At 39.9% G+C, this 15,561-nt stretch overlaps 1 protein-coding gene across 1 annotated transcript; it reads left to right on the top strand.

The window, feature by feature from the left end:
• The first annotated feature begins 265 nt into the window (after window positions 1-265).
• On the top strand, window positions 266-15,245 carry LOC136268614 (signal transducer and activator of transcription 5B-like). The gene is made up of 21 exons (XM_066063997.1): window positions 266-468; window positions 854-980; window positions 2,163-2,369; window positions 4,620-4,726; window positions 4,779-4,847; window positions 4,910-4,975; window positions 5,030-5,071; window positions 5,206-5,245; window positions 5,297-5,350; window positions 5,401-5,526; window positions 6,382-6,474; window positions 6,527-6,674; window positions 6,725-6,789; window positions 13,749-13,843; window positions 13,894-14,018; window positions 14,237-14,315; window positions 14,373-14,455; window positions 14,512-14,590; window positions 14,652-14,745; window positions 14,800-14,850; window positions 14,907-15,245. The coding sequence occupies exons 1-21, from the start codon at window positions 281-283 to the stop codon at window positions 15,048-15,050; spliced, it is 2,082 nt and encodes a 693-aa protein (XP_065920069.1). The 5' UTR covers window positions 266-280; the 3' UTR covers window positions 15,051-15,245.
• Window positions 15,246-15,561: the final 316 nt, after the last annotated feature.

Raw genomic sequence — 15,561 nt, 5'->3', positions numbered from 1 at the left:
TGTACTTTGCACGGGAGGATCAATGGCGGCAGTTGTACTAAACACAAGTCCTGAATGCTACCGGGAATTTCAGTTCCGTTTGAAAATTGTACTGTTTGCGTGATGACATCAACCGGTTCAAAACAACGTGATTACATCATCACGCAAAACGCCTGTTTTTAAACGGAACTGAAATCCCCGGTAGGCAGACCAGACCCTATTTTCGGGGTGCTTGTATAAGCGCCTAAATAGGATCGGCAGCGCCAGACCAGTGTGTATTATGCTGTCATTACTGGGGCTCATGGTTACATGTACAGACACTAGCTGCAAGCCCAATGGGTGTACAAGTACTTGGCAACAGCAGTGCCATCCAACGAGGCCTGGAGATGATAATGAGGCAGACACAGAACACACAAGAAGAATGCCACTCACTTCACACCAGACAGGAACAATTCGTCATTCAGTACCAAGAAGTAATAAAACTCCAAGGTAAGTCTCTGTAGTCGATTATTTATTTTTTCTTGTCTAAGTGATAGTTGGAAGCTATTTGTATTGTTTGTAAATGAAGTAGATAAGTGTACTTGGAGACATCTTACTAATGATACAAGTGTTGTATGCAAATGAGTGTCATGAAGTGGTTCCTAATACTATTACATGGAAGGATTCTAACATGCAAAGGATATAAGCATCCATCCCAATTTACATGTAACAGTGATATAAGTTTACCAGGAAGACTTGCTTCAGGCCCTCAGTTTGAGTGGGATTCACCAAGTCATGTGTGGCTATCTGTAATTCCCCTCTGTAATTGGTACTCTAGCCATCAGATCATGCTTAAATTGTGGTGTGACCTAATTTACTGTTTCATGTCTTATAGGGAACTTAACACAAGGCCAGGGCCAGCACAGTGTAGAACAAGTAGAAGAGTTAAGGAAAGGAAAAGGAGAGAGAAAATGGAGGCCCACTTAGCGAGAGAAGTTGAAGAGATGCACCACTTTAGACAAGTAAGTGGGTGAACCATATAAATAACATTCTTGGTGGTGTTTGTGTATTTTACTAGAGTATGTGGACATCTGTTGTCACACATGTGTGCACACACACACACATGCACACACACACACACACACACACACACACACACACACACACACACACACACACACACACACACACACACACACACACACACACACACACACACACACACACACACACACAAAGCAAAGCAAAGCCTTTGGCACTACTGTGCTGGCATGGTCACGCCTACACAGTGAACAAGCATGGAACATCTGGGCACTACTCAGGTGCTATGAGTTGGTGCAGGCAAATCCTGGACTAGTTAGTAACCCGCAGGAGGCTGTACTGTATCTCACAGGTGAGGTGGGTGCTACAGTCCCACCCGAACCTTCACCCAATATGTGAGACATGACTTGGCATCTACTTCCCCAGTTAATACAGGTACCCATTGATGTTACAGCTGGGTGGGCTGCTAATTGCTAATACTCATGTGCATGAGTGTAGTGCAATGTCAAATCAGACATGGTCAGGTCCCCAATTATAAGTTGGGTAGACTGGAGCAATGTGTCACGCGCACACACATACATACACATACACACACAGTTGACAAAACCATATGACATGGCATCCAATCAACTTGTCTGCCTGTGATACCACTACAGGGTAGGACAGACACTTAATGGATCATGTGTCATATATACTCTAAATGGTGCATTCCAACACTATCACCATAGTGATATAGGTTATTAGTGAATTTTTCAAATTCCTTAGGTTACCTTTAAAACAGATGGTGAAGCAGCCACCTCAAATAGGTCCTGAATTTAGTGAACATACCTTATTAATAAGACCACCCCAACATAGCGACCATGTCAATCATGTACCTAAATAATACCGGATAGTTTGGTGGCCTTACTATATGGTACACTGCATAGTGTGTGTGTTACTCAGGAAATGGGATTACATTTCATGAATTTTGTAAAAAAAAACCCTAATCAACTAGCTAATTAATTAACTTGTTAGCTATTCATTTAGCACTAATGGAGGACATCTGGTTTTTCCCACAAATTTTTAAGAGACTACCTGTGTAGTTATTTACATTTAAGTGCAACCTGTGCTGTGCAGTTGAGATGAATATTTGATTACTAAAGACATTTTAAATCTGTTTTCAGGAGCTAGGAAAGAACTACTTTAAGTGTCTGCAAGATATAGCAAAAGTACAGGGTCTTGTTCTGGATCAGGAGCTGGCCAACTGGAAGAGAACTCAGCGGTTATGTGGACAAGAAGAAATGCCAAACAAGAAAGAACTGGACCAGCTTCAGCAGTGGTGTGAGCAGCTGGCAGAATTGTTATGGAGAAATCGGATACAAATTAGACAGGTAGATGAACGCATGTTTGTATGTTTGCGAAACATGTTGCAAGTGCACACGTACACACACACACACACACACACACATACACACACACACACACACACACACACACACACACACACAACACACACACACACACACACACACACACACACACACACACACACACTACACATGCCCTTGTGCATGCATTCATGATTAATCAATGAAAATATAATAAATTTATTTTTGTAATCAATCAATCATGTAGTACACACATGTCATCAATAAAAACTGAGCAACTTGAAGGGAACAATTTTCAATAGTAAGATCACTAAGGGTTGGCTCACCATTTATTAACTACATCCATGACAGATCCTAAGCTCTCAAACACACTATATTGTAGCCTGTAAGTGCTGATAACTAGTGACTACTGATAACTAGTGACTACTGATAACTAGTGACTACTGATAACTAGTGACTACTGATAACTAGTGACTACTGATAGCTAGTGACTACTGATAACTAGTGACTACTGATAACTAGTGACTACTGATAGCTAGTGACTACTGATAACTAGTGACTACTGATAACTAGTGACTACTGATAACTAGTGACTACTGATAACTAGTGACTACTGATAGCTAGTGACTACTGATAACTAGTGACTACTGATAACTAGTGACTACTGATAACGATTGCTAGTGTTGCCAGCTAAACTACTAATTGTAACTTAACTACCTATCAACTGTTGCCATTCACTCAACTCCCATTTTACCTACTATAACATTATGCTGAGTGGTGTGTAGACTACCACTACTACGCTGTGTACAGTATTAAGTGTAGCTGATGCTGTATGCATGGTGTCTACTACATATAGATTAATCAATCTAGTAATTGATGACTAATCAATTAATACTGAGATCCTTGATGCATGCAAGCACGCACATGTACACACACACAAAAGCAAAGCCTCCAGCAGCTGTGCAAAACAACTATTGCTGCCCAGCACTGGGGTGCCTGTGCACCACTCAGGCATTCGAGTCTTGTGCAGGCAAATCCTCCTGGGGCAGGACTAGTAATCTGCATTACTGTCCAAGAGAGGCAGCAGATCCTGAAGTTCCACAACAACCTTAACACCACTAAGCAAGGTAAGGACAGTTTCCTCAGTTAATGCCATGTCTTCATTGAAGGCTAGCTGGATGGGCTGCAAAGCCAAGGAGCTAGAGCACCGATCCCAGTAATCAAAAGGTTTCAGGTTGCGATGCCCAGTTGCTGTTGTTTCCTTGAGCAAGAAATTGCTCCAGTGTACCCATGGGGACCTGGTGGTGGCCTGGTGTCATCAGGGGAAGTAGTTCACCAGCTGTAACAAACGCTCACGCATAGAGGTGTACCAATAGAGAAATGTTAAATCGATCCGATAGTCCGATATACTGAGTTTAAACACTGATACCGATCTGATATACCGATATCATAAAGAGTAGTCATTTAGCTTGGAGGATACTGTATAAGGAACTTTTAACATATTTATCCCTACTCACACATAGCCCACACATTCTACAAAGACTTGTCAACCTGCATGCTTGAATGCTGATATACACCATGCATGACAGTTTTCTGGTTTTCTTTTGACAGTTCATTCCCCTATCACCCACACTATGTTGCAATAAGTAGTCATAAACGCCATTGCTATATGGACCAGTAATTTGGGGATATTGTATTTAATTTTTAGTAATAACCTTTTTGGAGGGAAAACACCGTTGGATTACAAAAGAACTTGCATGAAGTTGTCACTACAACTTTGGCTTTGTTATCATTATCAGGATATAGTTTGCTTGGAAACAAGAAAAATATGGTATCCTATTTTTGACAGTGGCTGTTTGTAATACAGTACATCCAGCCACACACAACACAAGCATGTGTACATGCATACAAACACATTGTATACATATTTAGTACAAAAATCTGCTATCATGTTAAGGTACTTGTGCATTGTCTATGCAGGCAAGTCATCCTGGGACAGGACTAGCACCTGTACAGGAGGCTTACAGGTGAAGGTGGGGGCACCCAAAATTCCTCATCCTTTATGTGAGACATGAACATCACTACATACTACTCTGTGCACACTGCAGTCACACTGCAAGGAGGTTGGCAGCATGGGCCAACGGGCAACAGACAAACACTACACACATTACAAACACATGCTCATATAAAATGTTTCTACTACTATGCACACACTTTGTATACTTACACACTAACACTGTTGTTCTCTTACAGTATGAGACGCTTCGATCTCACCTGTTAATCAGTGATGCACAACAACCTGGACCTTACAACAATTTGATGAAAACTGTTAATGAACTACTCAACAAATTAATCACTGAGTGAGTTTTGAATGGAGCACCACACTATTCAAGCTTGTTCCCATGACAACAGGTGCTTCATTGTGGAGAAGCAGCCACCACAAGTGATGAAAACAAATAACAGGTTTACTGCTGAAGTTCGGTATGTTATCACATGTAGGTAGGGGTGGGGATGTGGTTTGTCATCTCTCAATCTTGTTTCAGGTTATTGGTAGGTAACAAACTCAATATACACATGAGCACTCCTGAGGTTTCAGTCAGTATTATAAAGTGAGATTACTTTTGTTATTTCTGTGTTTGCATGGTTTATCTTTATTAATGTAGCGAAAAGCAAGCAAAAGCAATTTTCCACGATCCCTTGGCACCGTAAGTAGCATTTAGTCTCGTCCCCAGCTGCTCATGTGCTCGATCATGTGAAGGTCAACCTTCGTGTGATCAAGTGTGTGGGCGGCTGGGGACAAGACCAGTGTGTCATTTCATTATATATTATTATACTTTAGTACAAATGACAATGTTGGAGAAATTTTGAACTGCAAAAAGGTTAGTTTTTGCATCCCAAAATATAGTAAAAGTTTTCATCTCTATAATTAGAACATGGAGTATCAACAAACAAGTCACAATGTTTGCTGCAAGTTCAACTTCATGGTAAGGGGAGTGGCTCCTTTTAGCAATGTGGTTGAGCTCAATTTCTACAGCAACTGAAGAGAGTAAAACGAGCGACAGACAGAAAAGGAACGGACCAGACTGTGACAGAAGAAAAGTTTGCTTTGCTATTCCAGTCTAACTTCAGTGTCAACGGTGAACTGGATGTATCAGTGAAGGTACTGATATGTGTTTTGGTATGAACATTTCAAATACCATGACTTTTAATTCCATTGTTTGACAAGTAAAAGTTTTAAGAATCTGTCTTGGAAGGAGTTTTGAAAAGTTTCTACAGATTTTTGTTACTTAGGGTACCTTTCTATTGAACTGTAAATTTTTTTACCAAGTATAACCCTTGCCTTGTTAATGCTATGATACGGTCGGTGATGTAAACGGTCAGTGATGTAAGCACAATGATATGTCATCTCGTCTTCAGCCACCCATGTGCTTGATTATGTAAAGGTTGTCTTGTGACCTTAGTCCACATTCATTACGTTCATTCTAGACCCTATGTAGTTAAATTGTAGTACAAATATGCTTCATGCTCACTGTTGCTTTAAAATCTACGTAGCTTACCAGCTGCTTAAAGGAATGTGGCTTTGAACAGCTTATTGGTCTGACTTAAAGATCAGTTGATGAACAAAAACCTGCAAAAAGAACATAAACTGCTGTAAAGTGGAGTAATATGCAGCAGCTAAGCTAGTTTTTCATGTATACAATTTGTCAGTGGGTGCTTTTGAGGCCAAGAAGTTTTGACTAATGTCACCAGATGACCTCCACATGGTCAAGTGTATGGACAGCAGTCAGCTGGGGCTGATATGTGTGTTGTGCACCTCAAAATAATGCTACATGGTGCATACTTAATAGAGTAAGAACTGTCTATTACAGTTGCTTTGAACAAAAGTTATAATCCTACAAGCAAATTGCCAAGGGGATAAACTCTTTAGTAGTAAACCCAAAACTAGGAAAGTAGCTTTAATTGCTACCTCTAAATATCTAAAAGTGTTCACACATGTTACTTTCATTTTCTGCAGTGTCTTTCCCTACCTGTGGTTGTTGTGGTACATGGCAGTCAGCAACCAGCAGCAGAGGCCACCATTTTCTGGGACAACTCATTTGCTGACCCTGTGAGTATTAATTCCATATAATGCACACCAGAATTTTATCGTGTTATAACAGGACAGGGAACCATTTTCTGTACCGGACAGTGTTGCATGGCCAACATTTGCTGATTCTCTTAATCGATACTTCAGCCAGCAGACAGGGAAAGGACTATCGCAGAAAAATTCAGACTATCTTGCTCGGAGACTAATGAGCATACAGAATCGTAGGTCAATATGTAACATGTGCTGTTGTGTGTTAGTGTTGTGTGTATAGCCACTGCTGCCAACAATGATCGTGATACTAGCCAGTTTATGGTGACCAAGCAAATTGTGTTTAAGGTGTGTACGTGTGTACGTGTGTGAAGGTATATTATATTGTGCATGTGCATGCATGTCTGTTAAGGTGGCAGTTAAGGTACCGTTACTATTTGATTGGAACTATATGTATGCGTAGATTAGCTATGCAGGTGTGCTATCAAACAGTATGGTAGTACTGTTTAAGTAGGGATTGCTCTGAAAGTGACTCGTGCCGCCTAAATTGCTTACTTTAAAAATCATCCTAGAGGCATCTTACGCGACATAAAACCACCTTTGCGCAATAATATTACGAAGTGGCTATATTTACGGGCCCGTAACGTAGGATTTTTTTTGCTATATTTATGGCATTCCTAAGTGCGCATGTGCAAGCATCTCATGACTCAGTTGGTCACGGTGCATATATTTATTTAGCCGGTCATTTGTTGTATAACTCAAGTATCAAACACACTAGTTGTATGAAGGTAAGTTTTTGGGTGAGTTCGAGGCAAGCTAGTGTTGGAGCAAGTGAAGCGAGCGTCACCCTAGCTCGCCTCGAACTCACCCAAAAACTTACCTTCATACAGACAGTGAAAGTCATCATTGTGTTTAACAGGCAAACGTAAGGTTAGGGTTAGGGTCGGGTTCAGCTTTGGTTTCTTCTTCACTGGTATGGATTAGACTATGTAGTTTGTAACATTTAAATAGTACAAAAACAAGAGGAGTAGCCAGCAAGTACCGGTGGTACGGTGGTAGATGGTGGATATTCCATACCTGGGTGTGTGGGTTCGAGCCTCGTCACATCACACCTTTTTTTCTTCATTTCTTATACCTTTTTGTATCACGATTTTTTTAAAGTCTTTTTTTTAAATAGCAAATGTAACAAAATATGTCACGAGATGCTTGCACATGCACACTTAGGAATGCCATAAATATAGCAAAAAAATCCTACATTATGGGCCCCTGTAAATATAGCCGCTTTGATAATATTAATCCATCTAACCTGTAAATTGTGCAGAAAGAAAGAAATGCCAGTGTTACATGCAGCGAATCTCATGAAATATAATGATGGTGTTACAGCATAGTTTGGTGGGAAAGTCCCTACTTTGGCACATTAGCTATAATGTTCTTTGCCAAAATAGGGACTTTCCCACCAAGCTATGCTGTAATTCCACCATTCATCTCTTGTTTCACTACTTTTTATTGCATAGATCCCTACTTCATTGTTAAATTGACAAAATAAATAGGAAATAAAGGTAAGTCCATGATGCGTACATGTACGTACTGCGGTATGCCAAAAGGCATGTCTCTGGACGAAGCGATGTCGAACAGTGAAAAAATCAAGCCTGTAGCCTTAGCCGTTATTGAGTTACGCTTGCCTGAAGGCATCAGGCAGGCAGGCAGTTAGTCAAAATTCCATTGAATAATTAAAAAAAAAATTTCATGACAATCTAATGGAGGCATTTAGGATTGTACTGAAGACACTTTTGGGCTTGGTTATACATAACCAATACTGGCAAGGCACCAGGATGGTATTCTGAAGCTGGTTTTTGGTTGATATTTTTGGCCAGAAATCCCAAATCTACATGATCCCTAACATACAGTACTATAAGCAGAAAATTTGATGGGAAAGTTATTTGGCATGGAACAATATGTCTATTTACATTTAACGGTTCCGCTTGTTCACAAGGGCCCGTGGTAATCATGCAGCATGCACCGCATTTGAGAATTTCAGTGATGGCATCATGAAAGCCTAAGTGATAGTTGTGACAATTTCCAGCAATAGCTTTGAGTATTATAACTGCAATTCAAGGCCAAGGCTACCATGAGTACAAATGTAGCTATCTGGGATGCATCAATAATAGGAGAATACCTAGTCTGGTGGTACCCAACCCTTTGTATAATATAATGCCTATGTGAAGGGTTGGGTGCTGCCAGACTAGAGACCTGCAGATACCTTTGGCACAAAAAAATCTGAATGTTTCGGAGAAATGTCTGGCTACCGCTGTGGTACCATGCTCAGTAGTATAGCTTCCAGATGTTGGTTAGATCTTCTTCAGAATAAGTCAGATAAGTTGACTGATCTTCCCTTGGATATCTCTGTGTTATTGATCCCCTAAGCCAGCGACAGATTTAAATTTGACGATTCCAGTGAAAATTTGTAAACTGTCAAATTTAATTCCCCATCAAATTCTTTGCTTATACAGTATTCCCTGAATTATGTAAGAGAGTAGGGGCATGCCTAGAATTCTTCAAAGGGGATTTCCACTGGAAAATAGAATCAGGATGTAGGGTCTGGGGATGCAAGCTCCCAGAAGATTTTATTTTGCAGATTTTTAAATGCCAGTAGCCTGAGTGCTAAACACAGTAAAAACAAACTAGTGAAGGTCACTAGTGAGGTCCTGAGATTCCTAGCAAGCTAAGTGTACCCATGAAATACTGCTGCAGATGTAAGTTTTCACACTAAGCAACTGTAGAAGGTTGCATATGGTGACTGTTCTATTAGAGTATTTCATAGACTGCTCTATTAAGTATCTCGATCTTTAGCCACAATAATTGTTTTGGGGAGTTGCTTGGGAAGGGAGGCTGTGCCCCCACAGATTATCACTGTAATGATGTAGATTGATGCACTTGTGCTGATATTGTGCTTGCCAACAGATTAAATCAACAACAACACGCTTTTCTTGCTACTGACAGTTTCAGTAGGGTTTCCTGAAACCCCCTGGAGAGAGACAGCATTTAACAACAAAATCACTACAATTTTGGTGACCATTTGACTACTAAGGACCTCAAGATATACTGTATAACAGGTTGTTTACTCAGAAGAGTTTAATTTTTGAATTATTTCAAAGAACACAGCTTCTATGAAAATTTAACTATTCAAATATAAACTAAATACCACAGTCGATTTCAACTTCACGAGAAACCTTGTGCAGTCTGAGGTGTTCAAGGAAAAGTGAGAAACATTTGGTGTGTCATGGCTTTGCATCACTTCTTTACACCTATATCTCAGTAAACCACCAGATCCTAATAGGTCTTTGTTGAAAGAAATGCCATCATCAGTAATCAGGGAGGTGAACAAAAGCGTGGTGAAGGTTACTGAAGCACAGAACAGCGAGAAGCCTTGCCGAGGACAATATAGTAGGTTTACATCTACACAGGCAGCCCAGGTTGCAAAATTTTCCGTTCAACATGGGAACCATGCGGCGATGTAGCGAAGAATTTTGTGTGAAGATAAAGGATAGTATACTTGGTACCTAGAAGACTAAATATATTAAAGGAGTGCCAAAAAGAAGGGAAGTACAGAAGAGATTGTTTTTACCAGTTTACCTAGCAAGAAATGAGGAAGACCACTGCTACTTGGAGGCAAGCTTGACAAGCAAGTTCAGAGTTACATGCATGCTAAAGGAGCTGTTACCACTACAGCGGTTTTGGCTGCTGGAGAAGGTGTTTTAAAGCATTACAGTAAAAAGCTTTCCCACGATAACAGAGAACCAATTAAGCTCACAAGACATTGGACTAAATCTTTGCTTGATCAGATGAATTATGTTAAGTGAAAAGTCACCACCACTGCAAAAATAGATCCATCACATTTTGATGAACTCAAAGAGCAGTATCTTTTAGATATAAAGGTTGTGGTGGAAATGATAAAGATTCCAGTTTAACTGGGACCACACTGGGATCAACATTGTCCCTGTTCACAATGGACTATAGAGTCGAAGAGGGTTGAATTTGCTGACCCCAATGATAATGATAAACACCAAATAACAGTATTATTTTGTGCTTTGCTGGCTGGTGAATTTTTACCAGTATAGTTGATTTGCAGGGCAAGACAACAGCCAACTTGTCAAGGTTTGTGTTCCCAGACAATTGGGATGTCACATTTACTCCCCAACCATTGGAGTAATGAAGACAAGATGAAGGAGTACATAAATAACATTATTGTTCCATATGTTCAAAGAAAAAGGAAACTTGCACCAAACCATCCAGCACTGGCTATTTATGATGAATTCAAAGGACAGCTTACCCCTGGTACATTTTCCTTGTTGGATTCTAATCAAATCTTTGGTCTTCAAGAGTTCTTGATCTGAGCAGGCAAATGTCAACTTGCACGGAATATGTAAGCCGCCTTGTGGTAGTTCGGATGAATACTATCTACTACCAGTAACTTGACATCTTATAAAAGAATTATCAAACAAATAGATGAGATCTTTCTCTGTACATGGCCAACAGCTTGACTTTCTTTAATAACGGCCATGGCTAATCGATCATATAGATAACATGATGTTCCCTAATGACCAGTGTTGGGAATAACGTGCGTTACGTAATAGTTATTACATTTTGTGATTTCAAGTAATATAACGCACTGCTATTCATAGTCTAATAATATAACTTTCAAGGAACCCATTGTTCATTATATTAGTAGGTCCATTACTAATCAATTAGTGTTACTCAACAGCTTAGTAGCTAGTATCCTGATCCCCTATCACCTCAGACAACTGGTCACGTGATTTGCCAGCAATGTTTAGGTATGACTGAAGTGGTAAAAATAATGAGCATCTCTACAGAGATGCAAGAAGCCAGTAGCTATATTTACAGGAGTGTTTACTATATGCTAGCTCAGTAACTAACATGCAAGGTGTAAAGGAAAGATGTATGGTCAGAGCAAAAGTAACTTAATGTAATATAAACTACTTTTCATTTGGAGTAATATGTAACTGCAACTTATTACATTGCCCAAAAGTAAAGAGTAATATGTAATATATTTAATTGACAAAGTGACTTTCCCAACACTGCTAATGACTGTCTCAATTTTGATTGTACTGCTACATGTGCTCATCATCTTCACTTCACGTACTACTAACGAAATTATATTTAGTGGTCGATGGTTGTGCATCCGAAAATTAAACCTTTTAAATTTATTTTACCAGCTGCTCTTTGAAAAATTGAAATTAACCATTATATGTGACCGTCTCAGCAAAAACCCGACTTGTTCGCACAAGCATGCATATTGAGAAAATGAAAATAATTCATAAAATTACACATGCTACAAAGAAAAAATACGCAAGTTTTTATCAGGCCAGTACTCAAAGAAGGAAGACTCAAGTCGATTACAACTATATACCATCTTATTTGCTTGCTCATGGAGAGTTTGAAAAAATCTTTCTTTCGTTTCTGTAGCTCCCAAGGGTATGCGTGTCATGTGTGTTTGTTTACGATGCACTAACGGAAGTTATGGCTGCGATTGTAAGAGCCTGTAGAATAGTCACTGTACAAATCGATAATCTTACTCTTCCTACTGTCTACCAAAACTACTCACCACAGAAGGCTGAACTTTGGTGATCCATTCCTTGGACACTGCAGATAATCCTGAGAAAATAAAAAAAATTTGAAATTGTGCGAGCAAGTTGGGTTTTTGTTGAGACGGTCACACATGGTAGTATTCACATAAAGGACACCTTGGATAAGTTTGAGACCTACTTGATATGCCACTATAATGTTGGCTCTAGTATGTATGTGTCTGATTTCCTTGAGCAAGAACAGTTTACCCACCTGTGGGGACCTGGTGTTAACTGAGGCTTGTTTTATGAGTGAGTGGGGCTTCAGACCCACACCTTCACCCGTACAGCCTCCTGCAAGGTCCCAGATGACATAGCTTATAGTGTTACCAATGTAACACACATATTATAGTAGCATGACAGTAAAGAAGGCTACCTTAAATAGGCTGATCAGTCGCTACGCATGTTGTAAACAAAACAATGAAAGCATTGTAATTTTCAAAGTGTTTGTAATCCTATGGTTATGTAGTTTACTCGTGATGTAATAACGGTTTAAATGATACCCTACAACGAAAGTACAAGGACCAAAACACATCATGGTAATTTTAAAATCCTTTAGAAAATGATCCATAACTCATTGCCAGTTGATCCCATTCACCTGTTGGCTGACTTGCCATTCAATGGCAAATAATGTCATAAACAGCTTACATGACTCTAACCTTAATTAAGATGGTGGATAAAACATGCAATGTGGCACTGTTGTTACAGTGCTTCCCTTAGATAAACATCTGATTTTAAGTTATAATGGCGGGCAAGCTACCATATAAGCCTGTTTTGTGTAAACGTGCATTCCTCAATAGTTTAAGTAATAGTTGTATCATGTGCCCGAGTGATTTGCCTGATATGTACACCCAAGCTCGAGGGCCGTTAGGCCCGAGAGCGTGGGTGTACATATCAGGCAAATCACGAGGGCACGTGATACAACTGATATGTACCATGTAGGCTAATAGCCTACTGTGGTGGGCGACTAATCACCCAAGCCAATACGAGGCAACCCGCTGGATTTATTATATAGAGAGTCTTGTAAAATTCGATTATGGGTCAGCAGCAAGTAACGTTGCAGTTACGTTTGTTACCATAAACGGGAAAATCCTATGAATATCACGGAAACACTCAATTTTGCGATTTAACAAGTGTTTCAAAGTTGCTACATCGTTTAACCACTGTTTACAATGTTTTCTAAACATCCAGAGGGGTAAGCTTTGCTGTAGAGTGGTTACCTCGTGATATACGAAAAGTGGGCGTGGTACGTAATCAAACACGCGATTGTAAATTAACCATGACACTAGTTCTCACCTTAAACTTCCGTTTGTCAACTCATAGGGTGGTAAGGGTGTCAAATCGCCTTCGTATGAGTGCTGTAGAATGCAAAATCGGGTTCATGGTTTTCATCACGTGAGTAATAATAAACTCCCACAATCGAATACTGCCAGGATTCTTATAAAAACAAACAACGTTACCTCATCAGATATATCAAGGCCATGGTTTATTTTAAATGTACCATAGCCAGCCATGGTTTAACTTAAATGTACCATGGCCAGCCAGGGTTTATAAGATATGTACCCTGGAATTTGGCTTTGAAGTTAGGTGGTTTCATGGTACATTGTTAATTAAAAGGCTTTGCAATTTTGAACTGATGTTTATGTGTCTTAATTTCTATTCCAGGAGCACTTGCAAAGCCGAGGATTCACTTTCTGGGAATGGTTTTACAAGACCAGTGAGCTCATCAAGACATGTCTTCGCAGGGAGTGGAATGCCAAGTAAGCTACCATTGGATGTAGTGCTTTGTAAGTCAACCACACCCACACAGTTTGATATTGGGTTTCCTGGACAAGCGAGAAGCTCATGAAATGTTGTTGCGGTGTCAACCTGGTACCTTCATTGTACGTTTCACTGAGTCTGAACCTGGTGGTGTCAGTATTGTGTGGGTGAAGAGTAAGTCTGTGTGTGCGTGTGTGTGCGCACATGTGCCTCTGTGTGTGTGTACGTGCGCATGTATCTGTCTGTATGCGTATGTGTGTACATGCATGTGTGCATCCGCCTGCTGTGTGTATGTGAATTTCTGTGTGTGTAAATAATACAAGATACACATGTACATGCACACACATAAAGATGTAGGAGACATGGACACATGCTCCTTTCCTATTCTCTAGGCAACATAGAGAAACAGGTGTATGATCTAGCCCCGTGGAACCGCAGCCACCTACAAGGAATGAGATCATTTGCTGACAGGTGTGTTAGCTCTGTGCTACAATACTGTAGTTAGCCAGCCTGCTCCCTCTACTCCAGAGTCCGTGATCTCAACCACTTGTTCCTACTCTACCCTAACATTCAAAAAGATGAAGCGTTTGGAACCTATTACACCGTACAAGGTTTGTGGTTCTTTTAAGTGCACGTTTGCTTATTGTTAATACCTTTGTTTCTACAGAAGAGGAACAAGAGTTCACAGCTCAAGGCTACCTTAAACATGACCTACGAGTGGTTATCCCAAGTTTAGCAGGCTCACAGTAAGCCATGCGTACCTGATCATATGTAATCAGTACTGAGCCACGCGCATAATTTTTGCAGATCATCATTCACCAATCCTAATAGTCCAGCATCTTCAATTATGAGTCCTCTACAGCCGAGCCCTATGCCTCGTGGAGGTGTCAGTCCAAGAATAGTATGACATACACTCAATATATGAACCATGTTGAATGTTTATCTACTTTTACAGGATAGTTCATCATATCATGGTAGTATGATGAACTCACCATTCATGCCTGAAGTAAGCACCATACAACTTGTCATGATCACTAGCCACACCCACTTTTGTTTCTGCAGACATCTGACCTTGCATCATCATATGGATCTCCTGCACCAAATCATCACATGGGACAGTTGCCAACACCCCATCAGAATTTCATCGACGAGTTTGGAGATATTGCTATCACCGATATTCCACCCACGGGGAGCTTTTCATCATAACACACACACATCACACATAGCATGCAATTTTGCCAACCACAGCCAATTTCTAATTTGGCAATATTTTGTAATGACAGTTCATTGTTGTACAATTATAGTCTAGCACTTTTCTACACACACACAAACACATGTACTTGTTGTATAGTAATAGGTTATTTTTTGTTACTAATTGAAACGTTTTGTGATATATAACTATCCATATTGAGATCTAATTTAGTAGAAGATATGGTGAAGATGGAAACTAGTGTGCACATGATCAGTAAGTGGTGGTGTACACATGTGACTTACAGAAAATTTAAGTATACTTTAAACAGTGTATGTTCAGATAAAGGAGTCATGTAGTTATAGTGACATTGAAGAAGAATTATAATTTGATGTAACACTGATAATCTAAATTGCAACATGCTCACTAATTAACATCAAGCTGAGCTTTTATGGCTCTCGGAGGTTATGGTAACTGAAGAATGGAGGGGAGGGGTCAGATTAGAGTCATAGCTGCGTTTGTAACTAT

Source organism: Dysidea avara, chromosome 10 (genome assembly GCF_963678975.1).
Source record: "Dysidea avara chromosome 10, odDysAvar1.4, whole genome shotgun sequence".
In the NCBI taxonomy this organism is placed as follows: domain Eukaryota; kingdom Metazoa; phylum Porifera; class Demospongiae; order Dictyoceratida; family Dysideidae; genus Dysidea; species Dysidea avara.
This window is presented reverse-complemented; position numbering and strand designations above follow the sequence as displayed.

Excerpts from the sequence above, each read along its gene's own strand:
- LOC136268614 (XM_066063997.1), top strand. The coding sequence starts at position 281 with ATGGTTACATGTACAGACACTAGCTGCAAGCCCAATGGGTGTACAAGT. Across the intron at positions 981-2,162 it reads AGATGCACCACTTTAGACAA|GAGCTAGGAAAGAACTACTT; the intron begins GTAAGTGGGTGA and ends ATCTGTTTTCAG. Across the intron at positions 6,790-13,748 it reads CCAAGCAAATTGTGTTTAAG|GAGCACTTGCAAAGCCGAGG; the intron begins GTGTGTACGTGT and ends TTTCTATTCCAG.